Here is a 14,461-nt window from a genome sequence, read left to right as displayed (position 1 = left end):
AGCCAACGACACAAAAGACAACTTTTCTTACTTTATCACCACTCGCTCTTTCGCATCAACAGCAGGTTTGAACTCGATGACAGCGCGGCATTTGCTGAACAGACCGGCTCATCCCGTCCGGAGTTTCAGTCGACGCGTCCACCCATCCCCAACACCCTCTTCGCAAACTCAACACATGAATGCAATTTGCCGGGAGAACTCTGGCGTCAAACCGTCAAATGCTTGTTATATTGCAGCTCCACCACGCCGGCCCGTGTCACGCACAGGTGACGGCCTTCGCGAGTAAGTCGATTGCTCCGATTACCCGAGTTGACTCGGACAGCCTCGCATACCCAAAGTGCGCAGAATTTCTAGAACTCTTTGCCGCTGCAACCGACCGGAGCTTTACATCTGGTCATCATAACTACAGCCCTGGTCAGCCTCTCACGTCGCTTGGTAGAGGAAGTTGTCGTTGTCTGATGGACCGCCGTCCAGTGCCGGCCGCCCGCTCCGGGATGGCTCCCCCACACGGGCGCCCGAGCCAACGAGTCAGCGCCAGCCGGGAAGGACGATCTTACGCGCATTTGGCGTGGCCCAGGAACCGCAGTCACCGAGCAGTCGAGGCCGTCTCACGATTCTCAAGGCGAAGAAATGAGGCCTGTCGGCAAGCCCACCCACACCTGTGGTACGGTGAAACCGACCGGCGGGAGATGAGCGGTAGGGCTGTCGTGAAGTCTAATAGAGTAGCATTCTGGAAGGCGGAGCAGTCCGTGCGACGGGTTCATCGCAAGATGGGACGGTTTTTGGGGGCGGGCGGGCGCATGTTGACATTCTTTCCAGACGGGAAGCTTTTCATCTTGGTGGTTTAAGCTTTAATGAGAGGTCCTCTGTCTAAGCAATACGAAAGACGGAACTTGCTGGGTCAAGACTGCCCATGCTCGATAATATTCTGATATATATATATACATCGCGAGCATCCTCCTTGCCTCCATCCCAGGACCCTTTCTTTCCCAACCCACCTCCAACTACCAACACTCATTTCAAACCACGCTCATTTACACAAAAGCCAAAATGCGCTCCGACATCCTCCTCGTCCTCGCCGCCACCTTCGGCTCCACCCTCGGCCTGCGCCGCGCCTGCAAGCACACCGCAGCCTCCGAGGGCTGGTACTACACGACCTCCTCCGACTCGCTCGACGCCATCGCGGCCGACTTCTGCACGTCGCCCGCGGTCATCAAGCAGTGGAACAACCTGCAGAGCATCAAGCCGGGCATGAACCTCAAGGTGCCGTGCCACTACAACGCGGGCCGCCAGCGCGACTGCGCCAAGAACTCGGCGACCGACGGCGCGTACGTGATCCAGTCGGGCGACACGCTGAACAGCATTGCCTACGACTTCTGCACGACGGCCGACAAGCTGCAGCAGATGAACTCTGCGCGCATCACGAACAAGGACCTGATTTACCCGGATTGGGTTATCCAGGTCCCTTGCAGCTGGAACTAGATGAGGATGGAGGGGAGAAAAGGGGGTTGGGGAAAAGTTTGGATAGATGTTTAATTGATAATTCGTCCTCTTCTTTTCAACACTGGTGTTCATGCTGTGTCGGCTGTGCGATGTTTTTGAAGGCTTCTTTGCTTGGTCGCTTCATGCCGAGATGCTGAGTCAACCAGTGCATCTTATCCTGTTTGTACAATCAGCATAAAGCCGATTAGTTCCTTCAGCTGATTCAATGATATGAAACACGACAGATGGGTATCGCTGACCTATTTTGTGTTGCTCGTTCACCTGCACATAACTCTAGATGTTTTGCTAGAGCGCAGTATTACCCTATGTTTGATGTTACGGTTTCTGTCTTCCGTCACCCTCGTTTGTGCTCATCATTACCGGCTCCTTGGTGATCTCTTCTACGAATTCCATCGCTGTCGCCTTCATTCAATCGTCGAATCTCTCGACCTCCTGTATGATTATCCTCCTCCTACCCGTAGTAACTCTCCATACCCTGCGTACCCGTCCCCTTGTCTGCGCTTCCACCCCACCACTCTTCCCGTGATTATCTTCGTCTTCAGCGTCAACGGTGAAGTTGCGTCGGTGCGCCTTCATCAACGCACCGCTTGATAGATCTCTCCCGAGGGCGATTGACGTCCATGTCAATTACTTCGTGCAGCAAGTAACCTAAACATTTGTCTGATTAGAATAATGTCCCACTCAGCACTCGGGTTACTCACCGCAACTGCGCAACCGTTGCCCTCATTGTAAACGTCCCCGTCGTAGCTGTATCGCAGCTTTTCCTGAGTCTGCCCAGCCTGACAAACAGCGCTTGCTCTTCCGGTGCACTCGGCTGCTGTGCCGTCCCTGTACACGGTGCCTCGGTAGCTTTGAGTCCGGCAATCTGCCGCCGCGACACTGGCGCACGCAAGAAGAACAGCAAAAATCTCTGAGAACAACATGTTTAAGGCGTATAAGCTGCAGGGCGACAATGAAAGCTGAAGGAGTTGATTCTGTAATGGGCGTTGCTCGGATGGAATGCGTTTGATGCAAAAAGTAATCCGCCTATAAGAGTTGGTGTCGAAAACAAAGAGCTCATGTTATATCATCTTCTGGTTCCCCCAGGTTTCTAGCTACTTTCCTTATCCGTCTCGAAACGGCAAGCTATCTTGCGAGTAGACAAAATTGCATACAACTGATCATTTTCATTAGTGGACCGGGCCCCTGACTCGGAGGCGGCGGGATGCTGCCTGGTTGGTCCCCCCATTGGCTCAATATAAGAAAGTTCACATGACTTACCATGTATGGGCGTGATACGAAAGACTTCTAACCAATTGCTTAGGATCGGCAACTTGGCCAAAAGTTTACCCAAACGCCAGACAACTACGGACAGCTCTACGGACATGCCTACGCCGCATTTTTCAACTTGGCGCTGCCGCAAAGGCCCATCGAAAGACTTAAGTCCCCGAGCAAAATAATGGTTCGCCCGATCTCCGGTCTGGGATTAAAGTCTCCGAGCTTCCCCTTACCGGGCCCAGGAACAAGGAGGATTGTTGGTGTCTAGGTTGGTGCCAGTTCTTGAAGCCGTCACGGTAAGCCTGCTGTCCTGTGCGCAGGTCTTTCCAGACAGCACAGGACGTAACATGTAGTGATGGGTTTCCTGGTGTCTTGACTCTACATTTGCCTTCATCGGTATCTATTAGGGGTCGTATACGATACGAGTCCAGATTATGCAATAAGCTGTACAGCCTACACAGCCTTTAACGACTTGCTTAAACTCTACAGAAAAGGCAACTTCTAGATATCTAGAGAAAACAAGACTCTGAGACGAAAGTCCAACTGACTCAATTGCAACAATTGTAAAACCAGCAAGACAAAATCTATAAAAGCTGGAATTCCGTCGACTAAACTCGATCGATGTGATTTAATCACACTCATTTCTCTCCAGCTTATCGCAATAAGTGGCTTTGATCCAATATTCTCAGACTTTCGTTGACTATCTGACCATCTCTCCCCCAACTCCTAGCTTCACAATGCGTTTACAAGCTCTTTTCCTCGTCGCGGCACAAGTTGCCACCATCGTTGCACAGGGCACATGCTACTGTGAGTGCAACCGAACTTCCGATGCCTCTGGGTGCGCGGCACTCCCACGACCTGCCAGCGGAAACTGTGCCGAGGTGTGTAACCCTGGAGGAAGATGCCCGAACTGGGTTAAGTGTGGCTAGATCGTGAGCTGAGAAAGTAAGCATCCTCCCCTATTCACGGTTCTCAAGTATGATATTCACCACACCAAATCTTAGAACACACATAAACCGCCTTCGACATGCATTGCGAACTTGTGGGCTCTTCGACTTTCGGGAACTCGTTGGCATAGTCCTTCGTAGAAATACAACACTATGTTGAACATCAGCTGATGCACTCCTGTTCTCTCGATGTTTCTTTCATGATTCGCTCTCCATGACTCTCAGGGCTTCCTCGAATAATTCCAGTGTCACCTCTATTTAGTTCCCATCTTCTCTGGCTCTCTTCGCTTGTCTCAGCTTCTCCATCTTCATTGCTCGCTCCCTCTGTTGCATAAAATCTGTCCGATTTTGCCTACTGAACGGCAATCCCTTTCCTTCCGCTGTCCATTCATCGTTGTTCTGCAAGGAGATGTCGGCCCCCTTTGCTGACCAGCATGTCAATGACCGACGCCTCATTTCCCGGGGGGAAGTCGATGCGGACTTGCGCGGGGGGCCGCTTGTGAAGGAGGCTCATCGCCATGAAATGAAGGGGCGTGTTGCCGTTCTCGCATGTGACATTGGGGTTGACTTTCAGCTCGTTGAGGAGATAGTTGACGACATCAGTGTCTCGGGCGGCACAAGTTTGATGGATGGCATGGATTTTGCCGCGCTCACGGGTGGTCAGGCTCGCGCCGCCTTCGATCAAGACTCGCGCTACCGCAAGTCGTCTGCCATTGACGTCGCTTTCGACAATGGGGTGGTTGTTGCGCCATCTCGTTGACTGCCATTGCGACCGCAACTCGTCGGGACAGGATTTCAAGGCGAAGAAAAGAGGGCTCGCTCCCACGTCAGGGAAACCTTCAGCGTCCCAGCGCTGGCCGCTGCGATCGGCGATTCTCATCTCTTCGTACTCCTTCTGAGTGTGACAGAGCATTGCCCGAGAGGGGTGACGTTTCATCAGAAGCCCCAAGTCATAAAGCTTGCCACAGGCCCCAATGTATCGCGTATACCCGAAGCCACCCAGCGCAGTCTGCGTATGACCACTGTCGAGGAGGAACTTGGCCAGCTCTGCATTTTCGTTCAAGCATGCCCATGTTAAGGAGGTCATGCAAAGAAGCGTATGTTCTCTCACGACGCTGATTCTGCCACGCCTCGTGAAAGGTGGCTCGCGGCAATGGTCGAAGTTGGTCTGGTCGTAGGCCATGACATCTGCGCCGTGCGACATAGCCTTTTTCACGCCGATGATGTTATCCTTCTTCGCGGATATCAGCAGAGAAGAGTTGTAGTGGTGCTTGATGTCGTGCTTGTAGGTTGCTGGGCTGATGATCTTGTAGAGGTATTTGCAGGTTGACGCAAGGCGCAATGCATCTGCGATGCCTCGGAACGGCTTGTTGAATAAGGTGACCAGCTTGTATTCTCCCTTGTCGGGATGGAATCGAATCTCCTCGTGGCTAGTCTTGATGGTCTCCTTCTCGTCGTACGTGTTGCTGTTTTTACACTCGCCACTATGTCCTCCCAGAATATCAAAAATGACGAGGATGATTTCAGGCGGCAGGCCCTCCATAGAAGCCCGGGGCGTTCCGCTTCGAATTGTATGAAGCATGGCGTGTTTCCCTGGGAAAATGCGTCTTGCGATATTTTCGGTCGGTGTTGATTAGTTCTTTTCCACGTCTTCCGCTGATGGCAAAAGAGAAAACAAAAACAAAATGTGTTCGGATAGGAAAGAATGATGGATGACAAAGCGGGATTAGATGGTGAACAACGGAAGGAAGGAAGGAGGCAGGGAGGCCGGAGCGTTCCTTCCGTGATCTGGATTTCTTGATGCCGACCTTCTCTTGCAAAAATGCCATCTGAATTGCCATTCTTAAGCTAAGCCTCCCGCAATTTCTCACCCTTAAAATGACACTACGTGGTCCACGCTGGCTGAATTGAATGGGCGATCCTTAGCGTTGCAGTTTTGAAATTTTGTCTGACCCGATGTCAGTTAGTGACAATAAGCTGACGTGGCTAGATGGAATGATTTCGAGGCACGTCTTGTTCCTTAAAGGATTCCAACCAGAACGCGTGCTGGGGGTGCTGCAACTAATCACGCCATGGTTATTGTAGATAGCTGAGTACTTCCCCAAATTTCATTTTTAAATAACCTCGACGTCTCCTCTCGTTGACCATTCCGGCGACCCTGGCATGACTGAAGTCACAAGCCAAATGCACGCCCACCCGATCTTGTGGGTTCCCAAGTCCCAAAGTGAAGAGGCTCATCATTTGCCACCATGAGCACGGAACACTTTACCTAGCAAGCTCCCTACCAGTCGTTTGCGACAGTCTTGTAGCCCTCCGGCCCCTCTTACGTCGACAAGAATAGCGAGGTTCACGTCCCTCTGCCAACCCGCCGCCATCGTCCTCAACATCCAGCCCCATATCTTTGGCCGTATATCCTCGATTGTTTTTCAAATCAAAGTCTAGCCCATTGTCGAGTAACAGGCGTAAGATGAGCTTCTGTCGTTCTATCGGATGTGGTATCATTAAGTCAACCGTGGACGATGAGGGCTTATAGATCAAATGCATCGCCATATAATGCAGAGCCGAGTTTCCGTCTCGATCAGTTGTTGAAACATTCACACTCAAGTCGCAAACAAGAAATCGAACGACTTCATAGTCCCGGTATGCGCAGGCTTGATGAATCGCGTGGATGGAGCTCCTCAGCCGAGTGGTCAGAGATGCCTTGGCGTCGATGAGCATGCGGGCGATGCGCAACCGGCACCCGCTGTTGTCAGTTTCGATGATGGGCTCTACACCCCAATCGTCCCAAGTACGCCAGGAACTTTCTATTTTTGTATCTTGAACAGCCCTGAGAGCAAGGAAGAGAGGACTTGCCCCAATCCAATATCTGGCGTCATCGTGACTGTGACTTCGACTCCACTCAGATGCGAAATCGTCTTGCGTTGGAGAAAGCATCACTCGCTGGGGATGCCCGTGATTAAGAGGGTCGGGGAACTCGTCTGGATTTGACCAATATGTCGACCACTGCATGCCCATATTGGCTCTAGCATTTACATCAGCGCCTTTGCCTAGAAGAAACGCCACCACATCTGCATGGCCGAAGAACGCCGCCCAGTGCAGCGCAGTCAGGGTTGATTTCGTCGGTATTCTCTCGATATGTGGTGTTTCGTAGCCGCTACCATCCATGAACTCTGAGTCGAAAATTGTACGGTCGAGGGTGTTGATGTCAGCGCCGTAGGCCAAGGCCTTGGCCACACCCCTCACAGAACCGCGTTTTGCCGAAAGAAGAAGGGAAGATGAGTAGCAGTGTTTGATGTCATTACCCATGATGACGGGGTCTGTAATGTAACGCAGACGCCTGCATGTCGACCCGAGGCGTGTGGCAGCCCTGACACAAGGGAAGGGCTTCGGTAAGTCGTCGAGAGATGAGTACTTGTAAGAATAATGATCTTCCTCTAGTTCGTAGTATTCCCAACTTTCTCCATAGACAAGAGCTTCTGTAATAAGGATGATGAGCTCCGTTGGTAGGGTCGTTAGAGAAGCGTTCGTGTGCCGGCGCTCGTCAGGCTGGCGAGTGGGACATTCATCAGATGTCGTAGGACATGATGAAGCATTCATTGCGGTGAGATCTCATGTAAATATTGAGAATTCTGATGCTAGGAAATCTGCTTGTCAGGTCACACTTCAGGATAAATGAGCTGTCTGCAAGTGATGCTGTCATCTGGTTTTGTCTGCGTTAAAGGTCAAAAAAAACGAAACGGACTCATCCATTCGAAAACTTTGTCCAGCACCTTGACGACGGGCCAGTTCGCAGTACTTCCATTACATTTTGACATCAGGGTGTCCGTAAGGGTGCAAAATTTAGCAGTAACCTTGATAAGTTTTCTTCGATTATAAAGCATAGTAATAGAGCCCAGAGGTTAAGGGCATGTCACCGTCGCTCTCGTCTGCTGCAGCATCTTGCGTCTCTCCAATCTCCCTGATCTCATCTCCGCTGAACTTTTCCGACACCGCAACACAACAAAAACTTTTCCAAACCGAGCCCTCTTTACCTTCCAATTCGTCACTTTCGCGATGCAGCGTCAGTCAACGGCCCCCTTCCCGGACGCGGGAACCGACACGACTGCAATGGATACCGATCAATCCCAGTCGGCTTGCGCAGCAGGCGTCATCGAATCCACTACCAAACCTCCTCAAAGAGAAAGGCCCTGCTCGACCTTGGAAGGAATGCTACCGGAAATCCTGCTTCTCATCGTCGACGTGATATTCGGAGACAAGGGTCCTAGTGGATATAAGGTGACCGAGAAAAGCTTCTGCGTGCACGAAAACTGCATACAACAATCCGTTTGCTACTCCAACTTTGGCCGCGAACGAGATGTCATTTATTTGGCAGCGACTTGCAAAAGACTACACAAGATCATTAGCCCTGCCGTTTTCAAACACGACGTACGAGAAAATTACTCGTCATCATTGATTCTGTCAGCTAAGAGAGGATTGTCTAACGTGGCACTTCAAGCGCTTGAAGCAGTCGCCGATGTGAACGCCCCTGATCGGACCGGCTTTGACTTCGACCAAGAATTGAGTGTTGTTTCCTGCGATTCCTGCGATTACTGCGGACTTGACGATGATATGGAAGATTCGGAACGGTTTCCCGTGTCTTCGTCGCTGACTGCGCTGCATTGGGCCACATTTTTCGGGAATGAAGATATGATGCGTTTGTTGATCGGAAGGGGTGCTAATACAAATGCTAGAGCTGACGTGGGGACCCGGTCATATTTGTTACCGATGAATGGAGTCGACGGAGAGGAAGGATACGGAATCGACGAATGGGAAGAATGCGGACTGAGCTTTTCACACCCGCAGAGGGCAATGTTCTCTCATACGAACTGGGAGTACAGTGTAAGACAAAGCGGTGGTTCGTACTCCCAATTTTCCTCCTACTTGAGCACCGAAAGCCTTGGAGGTGCCAATGCCCTATTCTTCGCCCTCAAATCCATTCATGACTGGGCCGAGGTACAGAGATGGAGAACCTCAACCGTTTGCCCCCACGTCGAACAGTTTGCGGGAAGAGCTCCGGATGGGTGGCGATTGTCCATGGCAAAACTTCTCATTGAGCATGGCTCCTCTCTGATTACCCGCGAAAATGGACAGGTCCATGCCTTGCATCAGGCAAGTGCGTATGGCCAGAACGATATCGTCAAGTTCCTCATCGACGAGCTGGGCACAGACCCCAACATCAAAGACAAGGACAGCAACACGGCCTTGCATTATGTGGCGATTGGCGCGGGGAGCCAGCTGGGGAAGAAAGGCGGGATGCAGATTCAGGACCTGTGGATGACAACCCAACTACTTCTGGACAGAGGGGCTGACCCATGCCTACAGAACTTCAAGGGCCTCACGGCAGAAAAGATTGGCTTGCCCCGCAAGTGTATTGAACGGGCATGAGCCTTGCGTACTTGGGTTGTCGGGCTTCTCTCTCATTACTAATCTGGAGCTGTGTTACCAACGATGTATAAAACACGAGGGTCTATCACATTGAGTGCATCTCGAGCAAATGGCAATTCAAGGAGTGGCTCAATATAACACATGCTATATTTTTAGGCACACATCTTGAACACTGATGCAAGAGTCCAAATTGCAGATGGGAGTTCAGATTCTTCGTGTAGACACAAATTGAAGTTTTCATGTCACATATCGGCTATCTTTACAGACTGTGAACTTTGAGGAAACACCAAAGTCGACAAAGTGACTAATGGAGAAAGAATCAAAGTGGAACGAAACAGCGGGGTTAGTCTGCATGAACGATTTGGAAACGGGAAGAACTTTGCGTATATCTTTTTCAGTTCCCTTATTCTCCAACCTTCACTGTTCAATTCCGCCTGTTCAGTGAATGAAACCAGTCCCTTCAATTCGGTCGTATGGTTTCCCAAAGTATTTTCTGGAATGGTTCCATTTGCCTTAACAGAAGCAAATTTATGGACGACCTTGAGTGCTGTGACGGTACGTTGTGTGACCTTAGGGGGACCGGATGGATCCAGGTTGGCGCTGCATTTGGCTGCCACGTCCCGATCTAGCGACCATAGACCGACCATCCATGGTATTGGGCCGTGGGCCTGATCAAAGGAAATTGCGGAGAAACCTCTTTTAGTACATTTAAAGAGTCATCATATCCAAGATGACAAACATTTTCCGCCCCTTCAGCATCCCAAGAAAAGCCTATGAAGCAGCCTACATTACAGTTTATCAAAGTCACTGGTGCAATACAGCAAAACTCAGAACTTTGGTTCGATGGCACGCACCACAGAAGAGATTGCTTCATTCTCTCAAAGCCAACAAGTCCGCCCTAGCCTGGAGACAACACCTCCAGAGATTGTTCTTCTTATCGCCGTCTTCTTGTTTGGAGAAACATCACGTAGTGCATATGACATGGAAGATATCAGCGATCCTGCCAACGCATGGCGGGTGCGTTGCCCACAAAAGAGACCACGAGGAAGATTGTGGTATACGAAAACAGAGGGGGCTTATTCCAGGTTTGACCCCGAGAGGGATGTCATTCACCTTGCAGCGACATGCAGGAAACTGCACACCGTTCTGACCCCTGCAATCTACAACCACGATGTTCAGCATGACTATTCATCGGCTCTATTCATCGCAGCCAAGAAAGGGATAACGAGTGCGGTGTTATTGTCGCTGCAAGCGGGCGCCGACATCAACGCGCAGGACAGAACCATGTTCGACTATTACACATATTCCGAGGAAAGCAACACGGAACGCTACCCAGTACAATCATCTTTCACGGCCCTGCACTGGGCCGCCTTCTTCGGCAATGAAGAATTGGCCAAACTGCTGATCGCGAGAGGCGCAGATGTCAACGCCAGAGCCGATATGGGATATCGTTACTACCTGTGGGACGACACTGAAGAATGGGTCGAAGAACCTCTGGATAGCAGCAATCCACAGATGATCATGTTCTGCCACTCCAACAAGGAAAGCGATGATAGCAGAAGGTCTGGGTACTTCGGCAAACGAGACACTATTCACATTGGGGCAAACCCCCTCTTCTTTGCTCTCAAGGCAGACACAACTTCTGCAAACTACCTGAGGTGGCTCATACAGGTTGATGATCCCTACGACGATCAGAAAAGTGTTCTTAATGGAAACGAGTCTGATAAACGGTCCTCAATGGCGGAATTACTAATCAGGCATGGTTCATCTCTGCTCACACGAGAGTACGGAGCGATCCATGCCTTACATCAGGCTACTGCGTACGGCAACGAAGCTATGATCAAGCTTCTCATTGATGAGATATGGGTCTGCCCGAATACCAGAGACGAGGACGGTAATACACCCCTCCACTATCTGGCAAGAGGAGATGTTTCTTGTTCTATGGGCCGGACGACCCTGAAACTGCTACTGGACCGAGGAGCAGACCCAACACTGCAGAATTCTGATGGCCTGACACCTCAGTATCAGCATAAGTGGCGACTCAATGGATAGGACCATGGTAATCCACATGCGTTTGACACATTTCAATGGGAGGCACCAAATGTATTTTTGGAAGTAAGGTGAATTTGTTGGAAGATTACAAACGAGGACCATCTTTCTTACATTGTTGCGCTGATTCGGCTGTCGCACATAATCATTGTCAGAACTTCCAAGGACGTTTACGTTGATCAATTAATAGTTCTATGGTAGGTCAAAATAAAAGTCTTGTCCATGCTCCTCCCTCTTCTTCACTTTTCATTGTCGCCAAAACCTTTCATTTAGGAGCTTCACGCAGTGTCTCCAAGGCAGGCGTGCTAAGAAAGTCCGGTAACATGGTTTCCGGTGGGAAAGGCTGCAATTCGACAGACAGTCGCACTTCGTAACAAAGCATGTAATATTTCGATTGTATCTAACCTGCGTTCGTGACTGGCTTCTAGGCTGCAACATATCTACCTTACCGCAAAAAAGGTTATCAGAATCTTGTGTGCTGCTGCCAAAAAAAACTTCATTCAAACAAATCTGCAATGATTTTTATCTACTATTTGAAGAATACGTACGCAAAGAGCGGCAGATACTATTGCTTGGCCTTTCGGTAACCCTCCTCAGACGGCAGGAATCGACAGACACATCTCTTCCGACGTAAGGCCATTCGAACCTTTCAGGTTCGTGCCTGCTCCTACCTCTACTAGAAGTTCTATCATCTCGTTTGTGTGTTTGTATGGGCCATCTTCGTGGTTTCTGGCTAAAATGTGGGGTGGCGTTTCGTCATCTGTGTTTCGAACGTTTGGATCCACGTTAAGCTCGTCCAATAAGTATCTCGCGACATCAATGTCACGATAAGATGCAGCTTGGTGCAAAGCGTAAAATTTGGTTGCATCGCAGGTGATGACAGAGGAGCCTGCTCGAATCAAAAGTTTCATAATTGCAAGACGACAGCCACTTTCGTCTTCGGTGACTTAAAGGTCATCCTCTTTGAATGTCGACGCATCCCACTTCATGCGATGAATGGGACTCGGGCTGCCCTCCAAAGCAAATAATAGTGCTTTGGCCCCAATTGGGATCTCAAGGTCGCTAAATATCGGAAATTCAGCATACTGCTCTTTTGTGGCAGTCATCATAGCTCGATGCGAATGGCTCCAGTGGAGGGTCTCGGACTCCCACTGATCGCCAGATTTATATATTTCGAGACTGTGTTGAAATCCGAGGTCGGCTCGCTCTTGAAAGTCCGCGCCGTTTGCAAGAAGATATGCGACGAGCTCCTCGTTTCCATAGAAACAAGCCCAATGCAAAGACTTGAGAGTAGAGAAAATCGGGATTCTCCAATACTCAATATCGTAATCATACCCATCACTGTCCGTGATGGAAAATGTCGAACATCTTTCGATCAGCCGCATTGATGTCTTGCCCATGGCTCAGAGCTCTGATGACACCTTCCATTGACCCCCTCTTAACTGAAAGCAGTAGCGCTGAAGAGAAGTTGACTTTCTTGTCGTGTTCGAGGATAAAGGGGGCGATGATTGTGTGCATTTTACTGCACGTGGCGCCAAGGTGCACAGCATCTCTGACAGATTTGAAGCTCAAATAGTCTTGTGATTCATGCCATCTAATTCTAATCTTTTCATACTCCGTGTAGCCACCTAGAGGGTACTCTTCAAGCATTTTGTCGACTATTTCCAATACCAATTCGGGTGGCATGCATTGGAGGTTTGCTTCGGGGTTTTGGGGCTCCTTGATGCTTTCTTTGCCTCTTTGGAGGCAGCCCGTCTGGCGGCTTTCATGGCTCTCGCGGCTTGAGATTCTTCGGTGGCCCTTCTCGGTAAGCGATTACAGCGAGCCATGTTGGTTTTGTCTCCGCCGGGAAGGATTCATTCAAGTGACTGGGATTATCCTGCGTTACGATAGGGGAGAAACTAAATAGCTTCTTAAGTGGTGTCATTGCTTCGGGAAAAAACCCAGATAAGGTCTGGGGAAGTTCTCATCATGGTGAATTCTCATGGAATCGCAAGGGTTCTTGTCCAGTGACATCCTTTCTAGACGATCCAGTCACGCACCGTTTGGAGACGAAGCACCGTAACAGTGGGTCACTGCATACTAACCCTCGTCAAGCATCACAGTGAATTCTACTACATATCCCGTTTCTACTTCATCACTCACTACAAGCCTAATTAGTGAGCGAAAGTCGACTTCAGCGCTCAGGCAAGGTATCAATATGCAGGAGTAGCTGCAACTGGCTTTCCAAACTTAGAACCAGAGAGGCAGAAGTCACTAGATTTGCTGCCTGCTATTAAACTCCCACTAATGTCCAACAACAGTAATCAGACGATGCCTAAGTTAATATTACCGCCTCCTGTCAGCAAGAAGCTCTGAAATACAGATCATCTCATTCCATCAACTCTTTCTTCTGAAGGGCACCCTCCATCGGCTTCATCCACTCGATCCTCCTTGTCGTAAAGATCTCCGCCGACGGCTTTCTCATGTTCACAGCATCAGCATCGTCCAAGATGCCGGCCTTGACATAGCAAAGCCCCTGCGTCTTTGGGCCTTCTCGCCATAGCGTCGTGCCGCAGGAGCCACAGAAGTGGTTGGTGACCGGGTTGCCGCTGAGTGCGGGAGCGGTGAACTCCTTGAGGCTAGCCCCATCAGTGACCGACAACTGACTGGCTGGAACTACCCAGTTGACGGCAAAGGCACTGCCAGAGGTCTTGCGACAGTCGAGACAGTGACACATAGCCTAAGTAGTCTGTATGAGCTTTGCAAATTCTGCGATTAGGTCGGAAGCTATCCACTTACAGCGGCTAACGGATCGCCCTTGATGGTGACCTTCGCGGCCCCACAGAGACACGTTCCAGATGTCATGGTCGGTGCAATTTGGATCCGGGAAGAGAACACAGAAAGGAGATATTGGTCAGATGGTAAAACTGGAAGAGATGAGAGTGACCGAAGTAATACTACGTTCCTGGCAAATGCCCTTGATTTTATAATTCCTACATGGCGCCTGTGGTTTGAGATGTTGCTGCAAAGCAGCAAACACAGAACCTCAAGACTAAACCATTTCGGGCGGTGTGAGCGATAGCGAACTATGATTGGTCGCATTCGAAACCTCCTCAATCCAGTGTCTCGAGTCAAATGCTTGGTTTTAGCTCGTGCACGCCGTCGTGCTGCTAACAGCAAAACTTTCACTCTGGTACTCATCATTTTCGCAGACCGACATGTCCGAACTTCAAGGAGCCTTTCATGTAACTGCGTCAATTTCACCGCCACCAAGCACCTTTTAGACGATGGTTTCCGCG

General features: G+C 50.1%; 8 protein-coding genes across 8 annotated transcripts; 3 read left to right on the top strand and 5 right to left on the bottom strand.

The window, feature by feature from the left end:
- Positions 1 to 1,050: 1,050 nt before the first annotated feature.
- Positions 1,051 to 1,482, top strand: GCG54_00008544 (uncharacterized protein; the record flags this gene model as incomplete). Its single annotated transcript, XM_045408509.1, has 1 exon — positions 1,051 to 1,482. The coding sequence occupies one exon, from the start codon at positions 1,051 to 1,053 to the stop codon at positions 1,480 to 1,482; it is 432 nt and encodes a 143-aa protein (XP_045256716.1).
- Positions 1,483 to 2,130: 648 nt separating this feature from the next.
- Positions 2,131 to 2,426, bottom strand: GCG54_00008543 (uncharacterized protein; the record flags this gene model as incomplete). The annotated part of the gene is made up of 2 exons (XM_045408508.1): positions 2,131 to 2,151; positions 2,205 to 2,426. The coding sequence occupies 2 exons, from the start codon at positions 2,424 to 2,426 to the stop codon at positions 2,131 to 2,133; spliced, it is 243 nt and encodes an 80-aa protein (XP_045256715.1).
- Positions 2,427 to 4,095: 1,669 nt separating this feature from the next.
- Positions 4,096 to 5,289, bottom strand: GCG54_00008542 (uncharacterized protein; the record flags this gene model as incomplete). The annotated part of the gene is made up of 1 exon (XM_045408507.1): positions 4,096 to 5,289. The coding sequence occupies one exon, from the start codon at positions 5,287 to 5,289 to the stop codon at positions 4,096 to 4,098; it is 1,194 nt and encodes a 397-aa protein (XP_045256714.1).
- A 683-nt stretch (positions 5,290 to 5,972) lies between these two features.
- On the bottom strand, positions 5,973 to 7,304 carry GCG54_00008541 (uncharacterized protein; the record flags this gene model as incomplete). Its single annotated transcript, XM_045408506.1, has 1 exon — positions 5,973 to 7,304. One exon carries the CDS (start codon positions 7,302 to 7,304, stop codon positions 5,973 to 5,975), a length of 1,332 nt encoding a protein of 443 aa, XP_045256713.1.
- Positions 7,305 to 8,471: 1,167 nt separating this feature from the next.
- GCG54_00008540 (uncharacterized protein) lies at positions 8,472 to 9,131 on the top strand (the record flags this gene model as incomplete). Its single annotated transcript, XM_045408505.1, has 1 exon — positions 8,472 to 9,131. One exon carries the CDS (start codon positions 8,472 to 8,474, stop codon positions 9,129 to 9,131), a length of 660 nt encoding a protein of 219 aa, XP_045256712.1.
- A 1,284-nt stretch (positions 9,132 to 10,415) lies between these two features.
- GCG54_00008539 (uncharacterized protein) lies at positions 10,416 to 11,183 on the top strand (the record flags this gene model as incomplete). The annotated part of the gene is made up of 1 exon (XM_045408504.1): positions 10,416 to 11,183. One exon carries the CDS (start codon positions 10,416 to 10,418, stop codon positions 11,181 to 11,183), a length of 768 nt encoding a protein of 255 aa, XP_045256711.1.
- Positions 11,184 to 12,127: 944 nt separating this feature from the next.
- GCG54_00008538 (uncharacterized protein) lies at positions 12,128 to 12,830 on the bottom strand (the record flags this gene model as incomplete). The annotated part of the gene is made up of 2 exons (XM_045408503.1): positions 12,128 to 12,521; positions 12,547 to 12,830. The coding sequence occupies 2 exons, from the start codon at positions 12,828 to 12,830 to the stop codon at positions 12,128 to 12,130; spliced, it is 678 nt and encodes a 225-aa protein (XP_045256710.1).
- A 721-nt stretch (positions 12,831 to 13,551) lies between these two features.
- GCG54_00008537 (uncharacterized protein) lies at positions 13,552 to 14,027 on the bottom strand (the record flags this gene model as incomplete). The annotated part of the gene is made up of 2 exons (XM_045408502.1): positions 13,552 to 13,902; positions 13,962 to 14,027. 2 exons carry the CDS (start codon positions 14,025 to 14,027, stop codon positions 13,552 to 13,554), a joined length of 417 nt encoding a protein of 138 aa, XP_045256709.1.
- Positions 14,028 to 14,461: the final 434 nt, after the last annotated feature.

The sequence above is a fragment of the Colletotrichum gloeosporioides genome (assembly GCF_011800055.1).
Source record: "Colletotrichum gloeosporioides strain Lc1 chromosome Unknown consensus_113, whole genome shotgun sequence".
Lineage (NCBI taxonomy): Eukaryota > Fungi > Ascomycota > Sordariomycetes > Glomerellales > Glomerellaceae > Colletotrichum > Colletotrichum gloeosporioides.
Note: the sequence above shows the minus strand (reverse complement) of the source record. Positions and strands in the feature narration are given on the sequence as shown.